This window comes from Euprymna scolopes, chromosome 5 (genome assembly GCF_053919585.1).
Source record: "Euprymna scolopes isolate OS-2025 chromosome 5, ASM5391958v1, whole genome shotgun sequence".
Lineage (NCBI taxonomy): Eukaryota > Metazoa > Mollusca > Cephalopoda > Sepiida > Sepiolidae > Euprymna > Euprymna scolopes.
The window spans coordinates 38649102-38673173 of record NC_136486.1 but is presented as its reverse complement, the minus strand read 5'-3'; the positions used below and the strand labels follow the sequence as shown (position 1 = coordinate 38673173).

General features: G+C 32.2%; 1 protein-coding gene across 2 annotated transcripts in view; it reads right to left on the bottom strand.

The window, feature by feature from the left end:
• The window catches only part of LOC145276783 (cilia- and flagella-associated protein 61-like), a 166356-nt gene that overhangs the window by 54478 nt on the left and 87806 nt on the right, over positions 1-24072 (bottom strand). For both annotated transcript variants that reach the window (XM_080128068.1, XM_080128067.1), the window contains exons 14-20: positions 22088-22225; positions 20367-20435; positions 15552-15728; positions 11298-11374; positions 4713-4811; positions 3865-3951; positions 640-845 (exon numbers count right to left, since the gene is read on the bottom strand). In XM_080128068.1, the coding sequence (XP_079984194.1) occupies positions 640-845; positions 3865-3951; positions 4713-4811; positions 11298-11374; positions 15552-15728; positions 20367-20435; positions 22088-22225 (853 nt within the window). The remainder of the gene's footprint in view (positions 1-639; positions 846-3864; positions 3952-4712; positions 4812-11297; positions 11375-15551; positions 15729-20366; positions 20436-22087; positions 22226-24072) is intronic.

Here is a 24072-nt window from a genome sequence, read left to right as displayed (position 1 = left end):
CTCCTTCAGTAATCCAATTTACCAAATTTCCACTACTAACGATTACTACGATATTGTCCCATTGACTACTGTACACTCATTAACTGATATCCTCGAGTGGCCTCCGAGCCTTGATAAGTGGTAACTCTTTTGTCAAAAACAAAAAGAAAAATTTTATTGAATAATGAAAATTATTTAATTTAAAAAACATTTTTACTGAGAATTTCAGTTTAAAACATTTTTCAAAGACTTTTTAATTTTTATTTTTCAGCAAAAATAATTCGGTTTGAATTAACGTCGAATGTCCATTACGCTGTTTTTCTTTTTGGGAATTATAAAAACATTTCACTTAGTTTATAAAAAAATAAATATATATTTATGTAATGTTTTTATGATATTATGTTAATGTTTAGATTTGCATGAGATTTGAATTCTGGTACTGACATGGTAAAAATTACTACATTAGTAATGAGTACTCTGTCTGTTCTTATTTTTTTTTTTTGTCATCCAATCGTATGTTTCCATTTGCGTACAAACGCTATAACTTTTTAAATAGTATATGTTATACAGATAAAACTCGGTTTTCATTAATTTTTGCTAGCAAACAAAGAATTATAAATCAAATAAAAATATTTAAAAAAAAAATTTTTTTAAACCCACCTGAAAATTTTGGGAAACATCTTTTTAGCCATTTTAATGCATTTTCAGCTTGATAGCCATCATTAATAACAAATACGTTCTTTGGTAGTTGTTCACTGTATTCGTTTGGGTCAGGTGTCGGAAAAGTATATTGTAGACCACAGCAAAGAATCAAATGGTCATAGGGAAGTAATGATTCATTATCAATTACAATTTGTTTTTGCTTTCTGTAAAAAAAAAAAAAAAAAATAGGGAAGGAAGGATAAAAATGAAATCTTATATTGGTAATATGACATCGTAGTTAACAAGTAAAAAAAATGACAAAAATGCGATAAAAATGAAACCTTCTTTTTTTTATTATTAAAGATTTGATCATTAATATACTTTCCCTGATTATCTATGACTTCCTTCCATCTGTTAACAAACTTATTAATTCCATCACTGTAAAATCCTTTTGACTTGATTCGAAGAATTAACAAATGTCAGTTTCAACATCTTTCTTTCAGCTGTTCCTTTCAAATGATTTTGTAAGCTATGAAACAAATGGTAGTCTGAAGGAGCAAGGTCAGGAGATTAGGGTGGATGAGAAATTTCTCCCAACCATGTTCGATCTTTTGTGAGGTGATTCTTGCTGTGTAGGGTTGTACATTGTCCATCATAAATTCAGAGATAATAGGTCTTACAATCAGTTTCAACACTTTAAAGGTATACAAAACTGTAGAAAATTAAATTTTAATTAGCTTTGTGAACGTTATTAGTTGTTTTTTCGATTTCTCCGTTGTTAACTACATTGCAAGATTACCTTATTTCTTATGTTACCACTAGCTGTGATGTGTCATTCAAGGAGACACATAATAATGGTGTGTCGCTCAAGGAGACACACAATTCAAGGAGGGACAAAAATTTACTAGTTTAAAATGAAATAACAAAATGATGTTAAGTGGTTATCTATTCCTGAACTTCAAGAAAATATAAATAAACACGACAGGCTGAAGAAGCAGCAATAATACAGAAGACTGAATAAAATATGCAACTTGTGGACAGTGATATTAACAAACCATGTATAAGATAATAAAGGAGAATAAACAAGATATTGATGCAGAGGGGGGGGGAGATAATTTTCTGGTCTGGAGTATATAAAGATTTTAGGAGTGAAATAAATTCAAAATGTCAAGATGTTGGCATGGAAGTCAAATAATGTTTTAGTTTGAAATAAACAAAAACTCTAGAAACAAAAAAGATTTTTTAGAGATGTGGTCGGCCACTGAGAAGTCAACACTTCTAAAGTCACAAAAAAACTGGAATGTTTAATTACATGATTTGAGGTGGTTGCGAAATGCTAAGAATATCTCTGTTTATATATATATATATATATATATATATATATATATATATATATATATATATATATATATATATATACTTAAATTGTAATTCAATGAATTTCAAAAAACTCTCATTGAAATGAAATGAAGTGGTTGAGTTTCATATCAAAGAATTTTTATTATTCTAAGCAAGACAAAGAATGTTTTAGAAAGTTTATCTCCTTAACCTATAGGGTTTCGATGTCTACCATCTCATCAGAGGAGTGAAAATATTAGCAAATAGTTATAAAGGTATGCACCCTATTTGCTAAAGTCAGTGAGACATGGAAAGTCAAAGTGAAAACATTATATTTATCAGAAGTTCTGTGGCAGGAGTATTTGTAGAAAAAGGATATGACTGTTTTTGTTGATCCAACTTGTTTGGTAAAATCCATATTATATGTTCTTTACATCCGTTTGGTAATAGTTTCCAAGTTATATCCTGGGTAATCCGCATAGCCGTGTATATATCCGAATCGGGCAAGTGCTTGTTTAAATTTGTCTTGGGTCCAGCCGAAAATAATTTCAAAGTCTGGTGGAAGCCTTTTCATTGGAAGCTTATATTATTTTAGCGGGGGGGGGGGGGATGTGTTAGGGAGAGTAGGCAATGGTAAGTGGCAGGAGGTGGGGTGAGACAATTTTGTGCATATTCATCCTAATATACACATGAACACACATATACAAACTCAACACTCACACACAATATACATATGTAATACACATACACATATATATACATATATACACATATATATATAAACACATATATACATATACACTTATACACACACTTAAACATACATACATCTCTATAAAAATAGATATCTCTTCAAGTAGAATCTAAGAATCATAAAGTTTGACCGGTCGCTTAATTGAGGTCAGGTCGTGTACAAGATATAGGGACTTGGTTCGGGGTGGCGGTAAGAAAGGAGGAGGAATAAGAATAATATAGATATAAAGACAAAAACCAAAACAAACTAAAACAAAGAGATGGGCCTAAACCGTAAATGGAATAATTCTTTTTTTCCTGATTTTTCCTAGTTTAATCTCAAGCCTCATTGTCAATTTAAATCGTATTTGTTCTGTCAACTCAAGTTATAAGTACTGCGCATGAGGTGCTAATTATTATTAATTTTATACTTATCTATATTTCCCTTAGAAATATATATATATATATAACGAGGGTAGATAGAAGAAGAGGGTAAATTCAACTCTATAAGAGGAGACTTATTGGGATAATATAAAGATCAACAAATTTCAATGGAGCTTATATAGAAGACAAAGTGGAAAATGAAGTCACAAACACTATATATTGGAAATTATAGAATGAGCCATTTATTTTATAAAGATATACATACATTTATTTGGGGTATAAAGAGGTATTTCGAAGCCTAATGCTTCTCATCAGAAGAGTAGAGAATGTACTAGGAAACATAATGGGGATGTGACGTCTAACGACGGAAATACGTAGGTATAAAGAGTCCCCTTTATCCCCAAATAAATGTATGTATATCCTTATTAAATAAATGACTCATTCTATATTTACCAATATATAGTGTTTTTGAATTCATTTTCCACTCATATATATATATATATATATATATATATATATATATATATATATATATATATATATATATATATATGATATATATATATATATATGATATATATATATATATATATGATATATATATATATATATATAGAGATATATATATATGATATATATATATATATATATATATATATATATATATATATATATATATTGTCACATATCAAAAACAATTAATAGGACAAAAGGTAATGGATTGATGAATTTAGAATTGCTTTCTCTTAAAAGAATGGAATATCCTGAAAAGGACAGCAAGTTCCATACCTGTTTATGGCTGTCAGTTGACCAGACACCACATTTATCCAGGTTCTCAGAGCAATTCTGGCATGGTCATCTGGTTCATAGCACAAACTGCAAGAAATTATTTAGTTTATTAAAAAAAAAAATATTTCATTAAAAACATTGCACAAACATTCTAAAAAGGAGATTTAACTTACATTTAAAAGGTTAGTGTTTGGGTTAATGAAGAGCATTTTTTGCTTGTTATAAAAAGAAATGGGTCTGTTAGAAATCAATTTCACAAAAAAGAAAAACAATCACAAAAGCAAAATCTTGATAATTGGCAACTCATTAATAAATATTTTTAATGTACTCTGGAATAGTCATACTAATTATTGTAAATATATTACATTTTTTACTTAATTACAAGTTCACTATATGAGTCATCCATCAATGTTTTTTTTATGTTTTATCTAATGACTGATTATATATGTAACACCCCCAAAAATGCATATAGTCTACGGTACTCCACTAACTGCATCAGTTGCTAAGGAGAATAACATGTAATTCAATTAATTCCTTCAGAAAAAAAGAAAAAATTTCCAGGTCAGAATTATTTTCAAATGGTCGCCATCTTTAAAAAGAGACACAACTCTGTATTCGTCCATGCAGAGTTACTTCCCTTTTTAAAAAAAAAACAAAACAAAAAAAACGGTATAGTTAAAAAATAAAAGAAGTAAAACAAATTGCAAGTAAATACACTACCAAGCAACGCCGGGTAGGAACAGCTAGTATTAAATAATAATCTTATATTATCAGATGACGTAGCTTTGATATGAGTTTTCATTCTTGACTGATTTTACGAAATTTATTAATTAACAACGTTAACTTACTCTGAGGCTATCATTCCTTCACGTAAAGGGTCTGGGCACATTTGTCCAGGTAATCCTCGACTTGACACCAGAGTCAGATTATTAAAGTTCAGATGAGGACTGCAAAATGAAATAAAGTTTTTAAAAGTACACCAGAAATTTAAAAGAATTTACAAGTATAATAAAATATACATTATATTTAATTGTTGCGGACCAGGATATAAATACCCTAACTCGCTACAAGAAAAAATAATGAAACGAAGTGAATGAAGGAAACAAAGAACTCAAATGCTGGAATAAAATAAACATGTCGTTTATTTTCTGTTGAAAAATGAAAGTCTTGGGTGTACACGTGTTCATTCGGCCGTTGACGACTACGCGCATGGAAGGAAAGGGGAATGCAATCGAGAAAACGCGAAGTGGCAAGCCAGTCCGTAGAAAGAGAGGGTTAAGCTTAGTAGAGAGTCGTACACATGTCTGTGTTGATGGACCAAAGCCGAAGGGAAGATAGAGTGAGAAAGTCAATCCAGTTCATGGAGAGAGAAAGCGCATAAAGTGTAAGTGCGCTTACCCCACATTACAGTAGCAGGGAAAGTGACGTTAGGGTGCGCGGTCGGTTCTTCAACTCAACAGGTCAAACGCTGGTCCGGAAGAAAAAAGGGAAGTTGACAGGTTTTGTTGACTTTTATACTGGAGTTAGTGTTCTGGGTGTGCATGTCTGGTTTTCACTTAAAAGGAAGTGACGTCACAGCTCGGGTGTGTGTATGCACATGAATGTGAGTGTGTGTACGAGGCTGTGTATATGCATGTGTGTGTGTGTGTGCGTACGTGCTTGTGTACATGTGGGTGTGTATATGTGAGGGAAAACATGTTCGAACATAATTAACAACTGAAGAGCAGGAACAGTACATTCTACCATTGTACCTCACTCAACGATGACCAATGAGTGACATCACTGAATTCGGCTGCTTTGGGTCTCAGTTAGTCTATTGGTGCTTGGTTGTCACTCTGGTAAAAGCAGTGAGTGTTAAACGGTCCTGTCTGTAGTGATATCAGTACTATTTTCCTACGTGCAAGGATTGTTACCTTTTAGCATAGGAAAACACGCATGAACAACGGATTTGGAGCTAAACAACATGGTTTAACTAATGCATCAAAAAGTCATCTTGTATATATGTTAATAAGACGTTAATAAAACAACATTTAATTTAATCAACCCACTTTAACATTATATGATGGCTGCTTGCGATTCAATTTAAAAAAAAATGAACATTAGAAGATTCTCTTATTAAAATATAAAACAAAAACGAGCCTCTGAGGTGAAAATAAAACTGAAAAAAAAAAAGAAAAGAAAATCTACACAGAAAATGACGAAAAAAGATTGTCTAATACCAGGAATACAAGCCACTAAGTTAATAAAACTTTTATTTTTTAATTCGCCCACGTGTGTGTGTGTGTGTGTGTGTGTGTGTGTGTGTGTGTGTGTGTGTGTGTGTGTGTGTGGATGCCATCTTGGATTCTTTTTTCTCTTTTTTCTTTTTTTTTTTGGATTGCTGTCTTAACTGAACGAAATTCATCATGGCCTTTAACACCAGTATCTCGTCGTTTGACTGGAATTCTACAAATCTGATAAAAGCATTTCAAATTATATCTTATTACAAATCGGTAACGAAAAACTACAAAAAATTCAGCACGTGGCCTCTAACAGCGGAAGAAAAATGTTCTTCTTAATTTATTTTTAATAGGTTCGTTGAACACCTTAAACCCACAGAGAATTTTAGAGTTAATCGTCTAAAATTAATGTCATATAGACAAAAATCTGACGAACCATTAGATGACTTTGTCAGCAGATGTAAACAGCTTACGCAGAAATGTGTGTTGGCAGAATCAGAGAAACAACAAATATAATAGAACCTATTATTGTCACATGCTAATTATGGACTTCCAGAAAGAGTTATTTAAAAAAAAATAATAACACTTTAACTCTTAACATTGGTAAAATATATGAAGCTTCTAACACCCATTTACAACAACTCAAGGTCATAATAAACGATACTGAGGATCGAAACACCAATATACAAGCAATAAACACGCGCGCATGTACGTTCTAAAATGTCAAGCAATTGCCTCAATTTTGATAAAAGCCATGCTTTTCGCCACGAAGCTTGTCCAGCATGTGACGCATGTGGAAAAGTCAACCACTAGGCAGCAGTTTGTTTATCAAACAAAAAATCAAACAAAAGTCAACCAGAATATAGGAGGAATCAACATAAGAAATGACAACTTATCTGAACTGGTACACCGTATAATACACAAACACTAGAAGAACAAATCGAAAGCTTAACATTTGACAGCATTAAGACATTCTCCATTTCTCAGCGAGATGAAGCTTATGTATATGTGAACATAAAACTTGCAGGAATTCTTAAAAGATTCAGTATATTTATGAAGTGATAACGATTTCTGATTGGTTGATTGTCTTCAAGTCCAATGTAAACAAGTTCTTGATGAACCATCCCCCTAAGTAATCCAATTTACAAAATTCCCACTACTTATGTTTACTATGCTATAATCACATTGACCAATGTATACCCATTAACCCTTATCCTCGATTGGCCTCCGGGCCTTGATAAGTGGTGATTCCTGTGTAAAAAAAAAAAGGTTAGTTTCTATCACCCTTGTCTATAAATAGAACTTTCTGATTTTTTGGTAATCCATACCCTCATAACTATACCAAAATATTACAACAGAAACTCACTTTCTGTGTAGCAGCCTTGGCAATATCTTCTATTATTTATTTCAATTCATGTTACCTGTAAATATTAGGCCAAGAAGTTTGAACGTTGGACTCTTGGGAAGGGTGCTATCAGCCATGGCAATTAGTGGTTTGAAATGTTTCTTATAATTGTTGAAGCAAAGCAGCATTAAATGTTACCATCCATTTATTGCCCGATTCCACTACAGAGTGAAGTTTTGTTTTTTTTTAATTCCATCATTACTTTGGATATGTGTGCATTCGATTTGCCCACATGTACAGAATAAAGCATGGTGCCATTGGCAAATATATCAATCTTAGATATTATTGTATTAAGGAAGTTGTTTATAAAAGTAAAAAATAATTAAGGTCCAAAGATTGACTCCTGAAGCATACCTGCCTTAATGTGATGTTGTTTTGATATGCAGGTATCAAGGACAATCGAGATTTTTCTTTCAGCTAAAAAAAATCTGGCTGTATTAAATGTCTGTTCAATAATACTGTACAAACTGATTTTCCTTAGAAGACCTTTATGCCAAATCTTGCCAAAGGCTTGGGATATATTAAACGCTACAGTCATAGCGTCACCTGCCTTATCCGATGTATGATATATGTATTCAGAGATGACTGTTGAGATATCCACTGTCAAATGAGATTTAAATATTAGTCAGAATGAATTTTAGCATTTTTAAAATGACAGATTATCACTAGATTAATTAATAATTCATAGATTTGAGCATTTTCAAAATGGTGGATTATCACTAGATTGATTAATGATTCATAGATTTGAGCATTTTCAAAATGGTGGATTATCACTAGATTGATTAATGATTCATAGATTTTAGCATTTTCAAAATGGTAGATTATCACTAGATTGATTAATGATTCATAGATTTTAGCATTTTCAAAATGGTGGATTATCACTAGACTGATTAATTATTTCATAGATTTTAGCATTTTCAAAATGGTGGATTATCACTCGATTGATTAATGATTCATAGATTTGAGCATTTTCAAAATGGTGGATTATCACTAGATTGATTAATGATTCATAGATTTGAGCATTTTCAAAATGGTGGATTATCACTAGATTGATTAATGATTCATAGATTTTAGCATTTTCAAAATGGTGGATTATCACTAGATTGATTAATGATTCATCGATTTTAGCATTTTCAAAATGGTGGATTATCACTAGATTGATTAATAATTCATAGATTTTAGCATTTTCAAAATGGTGGATTGTCACTAGACTGATTAATGATTCATAGATTTGAGCATTTTCAAAATGGTGGATTATCACTAGATTGATTAATGATTCATAGATTTTAGCATTTTCAAAATGGTGGATTATCACTAGATTGATTAATGATTCATAGATTTTAGCATTTTCAAAATGGTGGATTGTCACTAGACTGATTAATGATTCATAGATTTGAGCATTTTCAAAATGGTGGATTATCACTCGATTGATTAATGATTCATAGATTTGAGCATTTTCAAAATGGTGGATTATCACTAGATTGATTAATGATTCATAGATTTGAGGATTTTCAAAATGGTGGATAATCACTAGATTGATTAATGATTCATAGATTTTAGCATTTTCAAAATGGTAGATTATCATTAGATTGATTAATGATTCATAGATTTGAGCATTTTCAAAATGGTGGATTATCACTAGATTGATTAATGATTCATAGATTTTAGCATTTTCAAAATGGTAGATTATCACTAGATTGATTAATGATTCAAAGATTTTAGAAAAAAAAGCAGGAGGAGACTCATGGGATAATAAATTTGTGGGTCATTTTTTTCTTCAAAGTTCATGAAAATTGGCAAGGCATTTATTATAGAGTTTGGAGAGGACAGTAGCCAGCTCAGCAGAACATTTCTTTATTACTACAAGAGGGATAAGATCAGGTCCACATGCTTTGGAGGTCTTAAGTGGTTTTATGGTATCCAGGAGATGGGATAATCAGATCATCAAGTGTGGGTTCTGTCAGCAGTAAGAAATTTAGGAAGGAGTGGTTTGTGGAGGTCAAGCCAAATTCAGCCTTCTGAGTTGCTAAACAGGTGACATTGTAGACTTTGGATGGTAGGGGAATTGTTTATTTTTCACTGCTTACAATACAATTATAGATTTTCCAGAAATCGTGAATATTTTTTATTCCTGTGACACAATAAGTTTTCTGATCATCTTGGTATACCTACTCTTAGCTGCAGCTATTATACTCCTACAATGGTTTCTTTATACTATGAATTTTTTGTTGATTTGTAGCTGACTTGCGATATAAAAAGTGGGGTGCATTTTTGTAAAGGGGACTGCTTTGACAAGTTTGGTGACCTCATTTGATATATATATATATATATATATATATATATATATATATATATATATATATATATAATTATTTACTATAATATTTTTTTTTTCATTTTTAAATATGTACAGACACTAGTGTTTCATAGGGAATCATCAGTGCAGGGTGACACAATTACTGCCGGTCGGGAAATTCGAACCCAGCAATGAAGTCATCTCTGACTCCATTAGCAAGCAACAAACCATCTCGGTCAATCTTAACCGTCAGAAATACTGTTGAAATTTAAACATTTATTTTTAAATGTCTTAACGTCTGTCAGAGTGATCTAATGATTATAACATCATGATCAGTGCATGCGAGCTAAAGTGACCGATTTTATTTCAACTGTAAAGTGCTCAATGATAAGAACCGAGTTCTTAAAGGAGATGACATAATTATTTAGTATAATAATTTATTTTTATTTTTAAATATCTACAGACACTAGTGTTTTATCCTTTCAGGAATCATCAGTGCAGAGTGACACAATTATTGCCGGTTGGAGATTCAAACCCATTCAAAGATCTGATTGGAAACCTGTGGTGTTCTCTGGAAGCTGAGTGACAACAAGTCTCCCCAGACATTCAACTCTCTCCACCTTCTTTGATAGCATTTGCAAGTCATCTCTGACTCCATTAACAAGGAACAAACCGTCTCGACCAACCTTAACCGTGAGAAATATTGTTGAAATTTAAACATCTATTTTTAAATGTCTTTTCCACTGAGCATTAGCAACATTGTCCACAGCGGCCAGGGTACCAAAGAATTGGCCATATTGATCATGGTATGCAGTGTCGGCATCCTTATGACATGAAGAATAACTCAAAATATCATGACTTCAAGAATGACTTGAAACAATGTCATCGTTGAAAGAAATATCATACTGATTGTGGTAGAAGTTTAACATAAAGATTTCCGAGTTCGACAAGACGCATCTGAAGAAGGTCGTGGGTTACATCAGTCAAAATGTTGTGACAATAACATCCCAGATAAGATTAGTAGTCTAAATAATCCAAATAAAAAAAATCCTTTTACGTTAAAATTATATAGAAAACTGAATACCTCACCCCATAAAAGTTTAACAAGCATTTTTTTTTTTTAAAAGTTCTTCTTTTACCATTCTTGTAATGATCTGGTCTCTGTTGATTGCGGTGTAATGATAGTTCTGTGCAGTCCTAGGAGGTCCACCCTCCCAGGCTTTGCCTTCTCTCTTTGAGAAGGGATTAGTTCATTGCTAATCGCCTGAGGCGTATTTACCGGGAAATGCCGACGGGGCTTCCCAGGCACTTTTTGTAAGTTAAAATGCCCCTCCTCGGGGGCACTGACTTCTCAATCCCACTTTCCGGCCCTAATGTCTAAGTTCTTGCAGTGGGAGAAAACTAAAATCCCTCTTAAAATTTGTTGCTCAACCTATAATAACCCAAAGATGTTTTATAGTTTATTTTATAAAGTCAAGACTTTAGCAAATATATTTGCATCAAGAGAACTTACCAATAAGTTAGAGTTTCCAAAAAGGATAAACCAACTGTAGAGGCTCCAACAACAACAATACGAGCATTGACGGTGATCTGTCAAATAGATTGGTCAAAGGTCATAAGTTATAATTCTGATCATTGCTTTACTTATTAGTTATTCTTTCACAAGTCATTAACAGTGATCGTTTGCTGACAAAAAACAGCTGGTGTTCCCCTGGAGTCTGAATGTCATTAAGTTTCCCCAGATTTTTAGCCTTCTCCACTTCTTTTGATCACTATTGCAAATCACATTGCATTCCCACAACAGCCGTTTACCATTGAGTTTATGCTGATAACAGTCATCGGGTTTCTCCAGAATTTGAGTGATAATAAACTTTTGTAAATACCAACCAATTTTGGTAACACGAGTTTTTTTTTTGCTTTGTTTTTTTAGAAGGGGAGATTAGATTATTGGCTTTTTTGATAAAATTATTATTGTTATTTGGCTCACATGGTGCTTTCACACAAGTCATCAAAGATCTGATTGGAAACCTGTGGTGTTCTTTGGAAGCTGAGTGACAACAAGTCTCCCCAGACGTCCAACTCTCTCCACCTCCTTTGATAGCATTTGCAAATAAATTTGCATCATCGAAACAGCCTCTTACCATTGATTTCTTGCTGGCAGTGGCCATTGGTCTATACTGGAATTTAAGTGGCACTAAGCCTCCCCAAGGTCCCAGTTCTCTTCATGCTTGTCCAGCGACTGTCTGGTCAGCGCTCTCTCCTCGGTCTTTCCATCCTCCTTGACCCTTCTCGGCTCTTTGGTATCACTTTTTTTTTGGGGGGGGGGGTGATGAGACAATAGGAGGGGATGCGTGATGGGGGTGTAGAACTTGTAGATATGCAGCTTCAATGTTCTTCATTCCCTGTAACGCTTCTTCATTATATTGTATCCTTGTATTATTCTCCGCATTCAAGGGGTTTCCTTAATATTTCAGCCATTTCTATTATCGTTAGTCGTTGTATTTTTGCAGCCATTCCTCTGATTCCAATTTCTGGCATTCTTTTTTCAAAGTTTTCCAGAATTGTTCCTAGTGCTCCAACTATTATCGGTATTATTTTGATTTTCTTCATCATCCAAAGCCCTCTGGCTAGCTCTGTGTATTTGCTCCGTTTCTCCTTTTCTTTCATACTCACCCTGTGGTCAACTGGGACAGCAAAGTCTACGATTTGACAGGATTTTTCTTTTTGTTAATTATTATGATATCTGGTCTTCTTGCTTGGATAGGTTTGTCCGTCTGTATGTCTATGTCCCATAGGATTTTGTGGTTCTTGTTTTCGAGTACTGTTGTGGGTTTATGCTTGTACCATTTGTCTGTATGTTCAAAATGAAGCCGTTTGCACAATTCCCAGTGCACCGCCCTCCCCACTTGGTCATGCCTGTTTTTGTATTCCTTTTGGGCCAGCTTGCTGCATTCACTTATTATTATTATTATTATTATTATTATTATTATTATTATTATTATTATCAACTCACTAGGAGTTCTCAGACAAGTCATCATCAGTGATTGCTCACTGATAATAACTGATGAGGCTTCCTGGAATCTACGTAACAAAAGTTTCTTCAGATTTCCAGTACTCTCCACCTCTTTTGATAACCATTGCAAAGTATTTTACCTCATCACAACAGCCACTTACCATTGATTTATCACTGGCAACGATCATTATTCTCTGGGATTTGTGGCAATAAGTTTCTCAAAGGTTCTAGTACTCTTCACACTCTTCCAATGGAGGTCTGGTTAGCTCTCTCTCTCTCTCTCTCTCTCTCTCTCTCTCTCTCTCTCTCTCTCTCTTTCTCTCTCTCTCTCCATCTTCCTTGACCTTTCCACGATTATTTCGTTTCCCGGAGAGAGTTATTTGGTTGAGGAACGTTCTGGGAACGCAACCAGCTCTCCGGGGGAATAAACAATATCAAATGATAGGCACATGGAAACATCAACGCAACGGGTTGATATTTCGTTGGCTATAGCCAGCTGGCATGGATCGCTTCTTGAGTCTTTATTGCATCGTTACACGCAGCATTTCCATCATCGCATTAATGGGAGGAATCACAAGCTGAAATCGAACGCTTGTACAAAAATAGCGAACAGATGCATTTTTATAAAACTATATAATTTATTTAACATTAACACTGGTGGAGCATATTTTAGTCGTCAACCCAATCTCTGTCTCGTGCGTGAAGAGTCCAAGCTTCAACTATTTAAAAAAAAAAACAATAGAATTATATTTCAATTCTCTCTTTCTTCATTGAAAGAGAAAGGGGAGTGAAAGAGAGAAATAGAGAAAGAGAGAGAAAGAGAAAACGACATAAAAAGAGAGAAAGATATATTCATACAGTTTGAACATTGTTTTGTTTTCGTATGCCTCGATGACGAGTTCTCCAGGTTTGACCTTTCGTTTTCTAGGATCTCAAATCGTTTTGACTTGGTTGAATATTAATAAACGACTGTCGTTCAAACCCAGCTGACATGCTCTAACCTTCCCGAACCCACAAAGCTCCTCACAAGTACAGACAAGTTAGACACAAGGTTCATTAATGTAGAAGCCCCCAGCTCCCTTAAAGGGGCACTCTCCATTGTGCCACAACCAATGCTGATGCCATCATTTTATTTTTTAATTTTATTAGGAAGGGGGGGGGCAATTTATGAAATTTTATACAGTTTCAGTTCTCTTAGGTTTATGTAGTGGTGTTCTTCCTATGGTTTTCTTTTATTTCTATTTCAATTTCTATGTGACTGATTATCTTTGCAGCTTATATGGGGTAATTGCTGCTGCTGCAGTTGAGAATTTTCCTTAAAATTTCAGCTATTTTCAACATTGGCATCCATTGTATAGTCTCAGTCTTCCCCTTGATTCCAATTTCTCCCAGTCTTTTTTTTTTCCAGATGTTCCTAGTGCTCCTATGATTATTGGTATTATCTTGACTTTCTTCATGTTTCCCATTTTCCTTTCCTCGTCTTATCTCTTACCGCTCTATTCCCTGTATTGTTCATTTTTACGGTATCTCTTGTTGTAATGATTAGCTTTTCTGTAGTCTGTGTTGTGTATTTTTCTAATTCTTTTTTTTTTTTTTTTGTGTGTGTGTGTGTGTGTGTGTGTGTGTGTGTGTGTGTGCGTGATTCATGCAGTCTTTTATACTAACCAGTCCTCTTCATTTTTTTTCTTTTCACATAGAGTCGGTCAGCATCATCCTTCGAGTGTAGTGCATTGTGTAATAGTCATTACTTTCCTAGTCTTATGGTTGAGATACCTTAGTTCTTCTTTAATCTAGCCTATGAACGATCCAGAGTATTCTATCAGTGATACTGCCAGGTGTTTATTCGTTTTATTAGGTCTCTGCTTTATGATATAGCTTATAAGTGTTTTCTTGTTCTTTTTTAGGTATTTTTTTAAAAACTAAGATCTAAACACAGCTAGACTTCTTTTGGCACAAAATGACCCATAACCTTAGTAGAAGTTAGCGTCTCCACTGACGCTGAATTAAACAGAGATGAGAGGAAAAAAGATGAAGAATACCAAAGTCTTATGTACGACACGAAAAGAAAATGGAATCTTAGAAAGATTTCCATCATTTTAGTAATTGTTTTTCTGTAGAAGAAACCGAACTCATGGAAAAGAATTTCAAAAACTCCCTGTCAAATGTAACGTTGTACACATGTACACACATTGTAGCCTCAGTCGCAAAGTGAACAAAAGAACAGGAAGCAGAAAAACAATTACTGGAATGATGGGAATCTTTCTAAGATTCCATTTTCTTTTCATGTCGTACATAAGACTTTGGTATTCTTCATCTTTTTTCCTCTCATCTCTGTTTAATCCAGCGTCAGTGGAGACGCTAACTTCCACTAAGGTTATGGGTCATCTTGTGCCAAAAGAAGTCCAGCTGTGTTTAGATCTTAGCTTACGATACTCAACTGCCTTTGTTTTGGTCATTCTTTCAATCTTTCCTCAAATTCTAAAAATAAGGTTTAGTAGATAATATATATCTTTTGTAACTTTTAGTTAAGGAATTACAGATCCATTTAGTTCCATTAATAAAATTTTAATAAACGAAAAAATCATTATCTCCTTCTTTCTTAATATACTGGTCTCTTACATAAGAATCGAGACAACATCTTCACCCCTGCCACCCTCATCTGCTAGACGAACAATATAACAAAAAGATTAAAATAAAACAGAAAGCATTCTTCTATACATTTTAAATTTAGATTAAAAATACAGAAATACTTGCCTTTGGTTCTAGAATCAGTTTCAAATTTATATGGCATAATGCAAAAGGTGGCAACTTTTTTAGAATTCTATCAGATGGAGCATTGATTCCCAGATTTGGTGGATATTGGATTTGCCTTCTTGCTGATACAGGGACCATCTCTCTCAGGCAGGTGAGAAGGGAGTGATTGCCAACCACCTGACAAATAAAATATTACACCCAAGCATATATATATATATATATATATATATACACACATACACACAATTTTACCTGTTCATATTTGACTTTTACTTGAAGTATCCTAGCGTTCACGCCAATTAAAAAAATTAACTTCAAATCGAGAAGGCAAGAAAAAACTCTGCACAATGGGAAATTGTTATTTAACTGTGATTTAGAACATTCATGCAACACAAATACAACAGGAACACAATGAACGAGTTAATATTTAGTAGCAAAGCCATCCTGCAATGTGACAGGCCGCAATTTTTTGGGCATTTCTTGAATTAGTCTGTGGCAATACTCCGGTGAAAGGGCATCTCACCTCTCTTTAATTTTTGTCCAAAGTTCTCCAGATTTGAAATTTTGTTATTGCGTAGCTGTTCTTTAATGTAATGCCATACGTTTTCAATAGGATTGAGGTCTGGAGATTGTGCAGGCCAAACCAAACAAGGAATATCATGCTCTTCAAGAAACCTCTTGATATTGCTAGCTGTGTGAATCAGAGCATTATTCTGCATGAAAATGTGATTTTAATCCAAATTCCGACCAAAGTAGAAAATCCTCAGTCAACATATTAATGTACTTGGTCGAATTAATTAAACCTTGTAAGCGAACTATATGCCCTGGACTAATAATTGTGCACCTAGGATTATATTCTTCATCCTTTCTTCAACGGCCGTACTGCCTACCATTATAGCCTAGCTTATTGGACTATTTTTCATTGCTCAAAATCATTTTCAACCAATATGAAGAGCCATAATCTTCAATGTATCTGATGAAGTCCAGATGGCGCCTTCTGTTCTTTACAGAAATCATAGGCTTGCATCTTGCAACACAGCCTCACAAATTAAATTCATTTAGTTGTAGAAAGAGAGCATTTTTTAACAAGATTGCACCATTGTTGGATTTGAGACGTTTCAAATCTGTCTCTGAGGCTGCAGATCTTGATAGCATTGTCTTCCCTGTAAGAAGTAACTCTAGAATGACCAGATTTAGGGGCATCACGAACACTCCCGGAGTTTTGGTGCTTTTGCACAGTCATTCGTACCATTTTCTCATCACATTTCAATCTGCGGTCGATTTCTTGATTGGATAAACCAAAAAGGTGGAAATTAATGAGCTCCTGACGATCACTATAAGAAAGTCGACTAAATGCTACGTTGTATAACCTGGAAGAACAACAATTAAGATTAGAGATGCTTTGTTGCTTAAAAGGTGGATATTTTAAGTTGGTTTTAAGCTCATTTGTTGCTGTGGAGTTTCTTTTTGCCTTCTTGATTTGAAGTTAATTTTTTAAATTGACATGAACACTAGGATAATTCAATCAAAGGTCAAATATAAACAGGTAAAATTATAGAGGAATAAAAGGCGAATCAAATTAGGTATAAGTGGTTTAAACATTTACATTCAATTTAGCTTAAATTTGCAATTTTTGAAAAAATGACACATGCAAACATTCTTTTTGGCACCACTGTATATATAAACTTATATATATATACAAATATATACATATATGCATATACATATATGCATATATATATACATAGATGCATATATATACATATATATATGCATATAAATACGTATATATATATATGCATATATATACGTATATATATATATATATGCATATATATATACATATATATATGCATATATATACGTATATATATATGTATATATATATGCATATATATATATATATATATATATATATATATATATATACTAGCAAAAGTACCCGTCGTTGGTTGGGTTCAAAAACAGCCTACAGAAAATGGACTCTGATTTATGAAAGTATGATAGGTTATGAAAAGGAAGGGTTGTAAAGAGATAGCTTCGAATTTGGGGGTATCAAAACCAAAGCAAACTATGATGAAAGTAAAAATAAAATAGATAAACCCCCTAATTTATTATACCATACCTGTTCACACTAAAACACTTATCGCAATATTCTGTGGATCTATATTAAAAAACCTTGTTAAACTTTGTGACATATTTCCATTCTATGGAGATCATGTGCGAACAAACACCCTATAATTTTATTATACCATATTTCTCCAAACTGAAACATACTTATCAAAGTATACTTGCGCAGATAGATATGAAAAGTCTTTATTAAAGTTTGTGCCTATTTCTATTCTATGGAGGTCAGGCACGAACGCAGACCCCACAATTTTATTATATCATCCCTATTTAAGTTGAAACATACTTATCAAAGTATTCTTATGTACATCTATATCAAAAACACTTGCAAACGTTTTTTTTTTCATTTTTAAACTTTTTATTTCCATACTTTGTGGACCAGGTGCGAATGCAGACCCCACAATTTTAATGAACCACCGTTCTCCCAGATCAAACATACTCATTCCTGTGTCTCGATACATCTATCATTATATGTAATCAGCTTTTTAAAATAGTCAACCATATAGGAGCCTCTTCGTGACCAGACACATACACACACACGCAGACATTCAGCTTTATATTATATATATATATATATATATATATATATATATAAATAAAATAAAATAAATATTTACTTATATTTTACTATATGCATTTACTTACATATTACTTGCTTTATCCGGAATTTGCAGATACCGGCCATCTTCTCCCCTTAAAATCTTTTTTTTTTAGTGTCTTTTAATAACTCCTGCTGATATTTTCTTAAGTAATAACCTGTACATTTCAGTTGACCTCTTTTTTTTTTGCTCTATATTTTTGGCGCCTTTTGACGTCTTCTTGTCTGGGTCATTTTGACATTTGCTTTCCTATTTTATTCAATCACCATTCAATCTTTTTTTTTCTCTCTCTTCTTTTTCACACATTTTTCTTAATTACACCTTGTCTCAGCAGCCGTGTTTTCTTTGTACCTATTTGTGAATTATTTTATGGATTTGGCCTTTTGGATTATTTTGGACCATCTTCTAATTACGTGATTTCCTTGGATTTTACTTGTGCGAATGGAAATTTAACTAACTTTCTTGGATTTACATTTTTGGATTTTACCGTCATTGGATACTTTACCTTTCACCAGACTATCCATTCACATGAAATCACTTTTTTCTTCACCCTATTCCCTCTACTTCACTTTTTGTTATCAAGTAAGATCTTTGACTTACTTGCAGTTTCATCAAATACTTTTGCAAGCAAAATCCGATCCCGCATTTTGCTAATTTCTACCCTCTGATGAGTAGGAAAGTATTTCTTTGAAATTCCAAGGATTAAGGACTAGCCACTTATTTAGTGTTTCCTTTTCAAATTAAATATGTTTTTAACTCTTTTCCAAAGTGTTTTTTAACACGTTTTATTAACTATTTGCTCATATATATATATATATATATATATATATATATATATATATATATATATTAAAGTCTGATGAAGTTACTGGGTCGTTGATATGATTCGGTAACCAAAACATATGTAACTAAGCAGATAAAACGGTAATAAAAATATATATATATTTGCTCTGCAATAGTATTGAGCACTTTCTTCAGGTTTTTACTAATTACCATTTTTGCTAGATATATATATACAGATATACATATATATATATATATATATATATATATATAGTCATCCACATACAGTACTGTTTCACAGCTCATCAGTGCTGCTAGACAAGCAACTACCTCAAGCCAGGCTTGAAACCCGACCGCCCATATGACAAGCGGAGCTTCTAACCGTTGCTCTATTCGGACATATACACATATATACATATATCTACATGTATATACATCAAGAAAAATTTAATTTCAGTTTACAAATTTAGTAATTTTGCAAATTTAAAGCAAATAAAATTATTAGTACTTATATTTATATGACAATCCCAACCAGATGAAAAAGCTCAGTATACAAAATAGAGCAATATATAAGAAAATTGGATTTAAACTCTGTAAATTATAATTTACAACACCTTTATTTTTCAACAAGTAATACAAATAAAAAAAATCATGTTTGCTTATTCCATGGAGTTTTAATGAATGAGAGGAGACATAGTTAACAAAATGATATTCATGGCCAGTCTATAAATTTTGCTGGTTAAATTTGGAAATTGAAAACTAAAAATTATATATTAATTTTTATTTGTTGCGGACTATTATATATTGGGTAGGATTGAAACCACTATCTTCAGACAATTCTCACCTGGAACCGTAGAAATTCAACGTCTCTATCCGAAATAAATAAAATTAATAAATAATACTCATCTCAATAATGAATTCCAATTAATTAATATATAAAAATTATATATCTATCTATATAGTAGAAAGTGGATCTTGGGTTTAATTTTACAGCCTCAGAATTCTCGCTTTCATTATTTTGTCCTTTAGTCCTCACATTCCATGTGTGATATTTCTCACAAAGGGAGAAGAATTGCTGTTTTCTACGTCAGAATCTATACATCTAACATGTATCTTTAACTAGTTTTTGTTCCTTGAAGTAATATTTTGTTGGCCTTTTTTATTTAGATCTTTACATCAAGTGGTTTCATGCCTTGTCTGAAGGGATTTCCATTTAAAAAAAAAAAACATAAAATATGACCCACTTAAGTGCGTGATTGCATTATAACACAAAAAATATAAACCACTAAAATGATTTCACACTTACCTCAGATGTGGCGTAAGGAGGATACAGAGGATAATATAGGCTTGTTTTATGTGCACGACGAAGAATGTCCTAAAAGAAAATTTAAATATGTATTTATGTTGGCTTTGTTCTGAAAAGATATTTTTTTATAAGTGATTTTATAAATATACTTTCATGTGATTTCAATATATTTTTATGTACAACCGATAATGCATAGACGAAGCTGCCTAGAAAGAAAATCGTGGTTGAGTTTGAGCTGTATGTAAAAACTTAAAATGAAAGACATTCTTACTACACATATAAATTATAAATATAATTGTTCCAGCTGCCTAGAAAGAAAATTGATTTGGAGAAAATCCAGCTCCTCAAAAAGGGACACTTCTGGATTTGGAACAAAAAAAAAAAAAATTGCCTCAGTCTGGAAGGATTTCTCCTCCACTGATCGCGGAGAGAAAAGGTAAAGTGTAATATAAGAACAGACACTACACTTTGTTTACTTCGCTCAAAAAATGTTTTTTTGTATTGAATGATGAAATCCATCTTTTGAAGATTTACATGTCCAACCATCAATCGACTATGAATAATGGTTGAATATGATTGACAAATTACAGAATTCACACCTCCAAGAATCAGTTCTCAAATAGCTTCATGATAAGTTAAAATATCGTTATTTCTTCAGTGCAGTGAAATAAGTATTATGGTATCCATTCGATGCACATTTAGGGATTAATAAGGATTAACATGGATTATATTTAATGCAAAAATAGGCACAAATTAAACCATATTCAACCATCAATTAGGCATAAAGCATTCATTCTTAGTCAACGGGTTGCAACTTTTTAACATGCTAAAAGTCTTCTATATAATATCTATCGGTCTGTCTGTTTATCTATCTGTTCATTCCACTTTGTATCATGTTTTTAATGGATTAAAAAGTCTAGTTCATTTATATATTTTTCAAGTCGTACTTTCTAGCATTTGCTGCATATTCTTGGCAATGATTTTTAATGAAAACGTTTAAAAAGAAAGGTGTTTATGCATAATATGGACTGTGACATTTTTTAGATAGGATTTTCAAGTTAAATTCAATGTTAACGCCATATTTTGTTTATTATATTGTTAGGTGAAAGTACGGAATAGTTACAAAATGCTTTCCCTTCCACATGCTAAGAATAGGTTTCTAAAAAATGACGTTATTATTTCAGTATGGTCTGTATTCTGCACAAGTACCACAAGAAACTATCTATTCATAGAAAATAAAATAAAATAAAATTTAACTAATTAATATATTTATTTATTTTATCAAATTTATAAAACTTAAACATTTTAACTATTTTTAAAAAACATTAATATCTAACTTTTAAAACAATTCTCATTTTATATGATTAATTATTAAGTTAAAATATTAAATTGAAGTCATCAGACAATGCTGCGTTAAAAGATTAAGTAAAAATATTCAGTTAAAACTATTAAATAAAAAATACTGAGTTTAAGCAAAAAAGATGAATTTAAAATATTAATTCAAAATAATTAAAGCAAAAATGCTAAGTTAAAAGTTCAAGTTAAAGGATTAAGTGAAAATATTAAATTAAAATATAAGTCAAAATATTAAAATTAATTTTTTTTTTAAATTACTTTATCATTTTCATTTGAAAATTTGGACAAAAATTATAGAATTTAGTTACCTCCCCTTCTTAATTAGTCATTAATTTCAATCAAATAAAAATTGACAACAAACAAACCTTTATGAAATTTTTTGTGAGATATTTGAATGCCGGATTCAAAACAAAATGGTAGAAGTGGCCGTGTTCGTTTCGCTGGTGTTGGTTAAAGTAGATATAATCTTCAATGTTGTAATGAGCTCTCAGGTATTCGATATCCTGTTAAAGAAACACAAATGATATCAAATCATGATTTGTTAATAATCAAAACGATGTAAGAAAAACTAATTATGTGATGTGTTAAAAAAAAACGATTACTTGTTTTATTTTCCGGAACATTTTTCTGGGTTTCTCATTTTTATATAATCTTGTGTTAATATAGTTATTCTGTAATTAAGTTGACTTTGTTGAATTGAAAAAGTAGATTTACTTTTTAAATAAGAATTATATATATATATATATATATATATATATATATATATATATATATATATATATATATATATATATATGCATTTTATTTGTTTTACATAAGCTACACATTCATGGGCAGGTTTCGATCAGCCAGGAGATATTGTTTAGTCCATAATGAAAATTATTCAGGGATTCAGCGATCACAAAAAGTTATCAAGAGGTCACATCACATGTCATTAAGAAAAAAAAAGTAATGGTCTTTAGTATATGTGAAAAAGACGTAAAAGAATCGGGTGGAGATTAAGGTTTGTATCAAAACAGTAAAAAATAAAAAAATTATATATATATATATATATATATATATATATATATATATATATATATATATCCAAAAGAAAAACCATTGACTTCAAAGGTTGTTGATAGTGCTCAATATAAAAAGGGCAGAATATTATTTTATTCAAATTAGATAAACCAAATTACCATTTGTTGCGAAAATTTACTATTCCAATCTAAAAAGATTTCATCAGGTGACAGAAGACTCCATACTTATTTAAGGCCAGTCTTTTAATGGATATAAGAAATTAGGAACGCTTTCTTTCTTCCTTTTCTTTTTTTTCTTTTTTCTTTTTTTTTTTTATAAAATTATAGTTTGCATGGTATAATTGGATTTACTGGGAGAAAAGGGAAACAAAGGTGGCTCAATCAGCAACCACTAGGCACAGTAAGAAATAGCTTTAAATTAGGTTAGACGGCTAAACAAAAAGGGAAAAATGATTCTAATTATGTAATTCACAGAATCAGCTTTTTGGTAAAAAAAATAAAAAATATGCCTAAAATTTGTAGTATTGGATTGGCCATTCATAGCCTTCCAGTGTTTTATCTACAGAACCTAGGTTCATAATGCAGACACAAGTGTATAAAAGATTTATATACCTATTGATAAGTAAAAATATAACAACCCCAAAGAAAGCAAATCCCTATATATTTTACAGGTATATATTCATCCTTAAAACACCAACCTGAACCTTTTATAGTCAAGAAGCTAGCAAAACCACCAGACAGTGAAAGGTAACATTTTGTATGTCATTGAAAATATTTATCCTCATCCCACAGTAGGAAGATGCAATGCAAGGGTCAGAAAGTGGAATTGAAGAGTTAGTGTTCCAAAAGAAGAGCACTCTCGCCTGAAAAAATGCCCGAGCAGCCCCATAGGTGATTAGCACTAAACTAACATCTTCTCAAAGATAGAAGACAAAGCCTGGGAGGATGGAACTTCTAGAACTGCACAGGACCAACAACAGTCGTTTTATAAATGGCATAGGTCCTGTTGGCTTTGGGATAGCCACAAATGTCAGTCCATCTGCATAAAACTATTGGCATATGGTCACTTGCATGGTATTCCACATAGAAAGCTAATACATCCTCCTTGGTTAAAACAAATAAAAAAATTTGTTTTGGATTTACAACCACATAGTGATTGTGATCACATAATTGTAGTCACATGATCAAGCCACATGATCAATGCCTCTGATGCCAAAGCTGATTATATATCTTGAAGATAAATTTGCCTCCGATACACCTAACTCAGAGTCTCTTTTCTCTCTAGTCTACTTTTCCAATACAAAAACACACATACTATTGCCAAATGA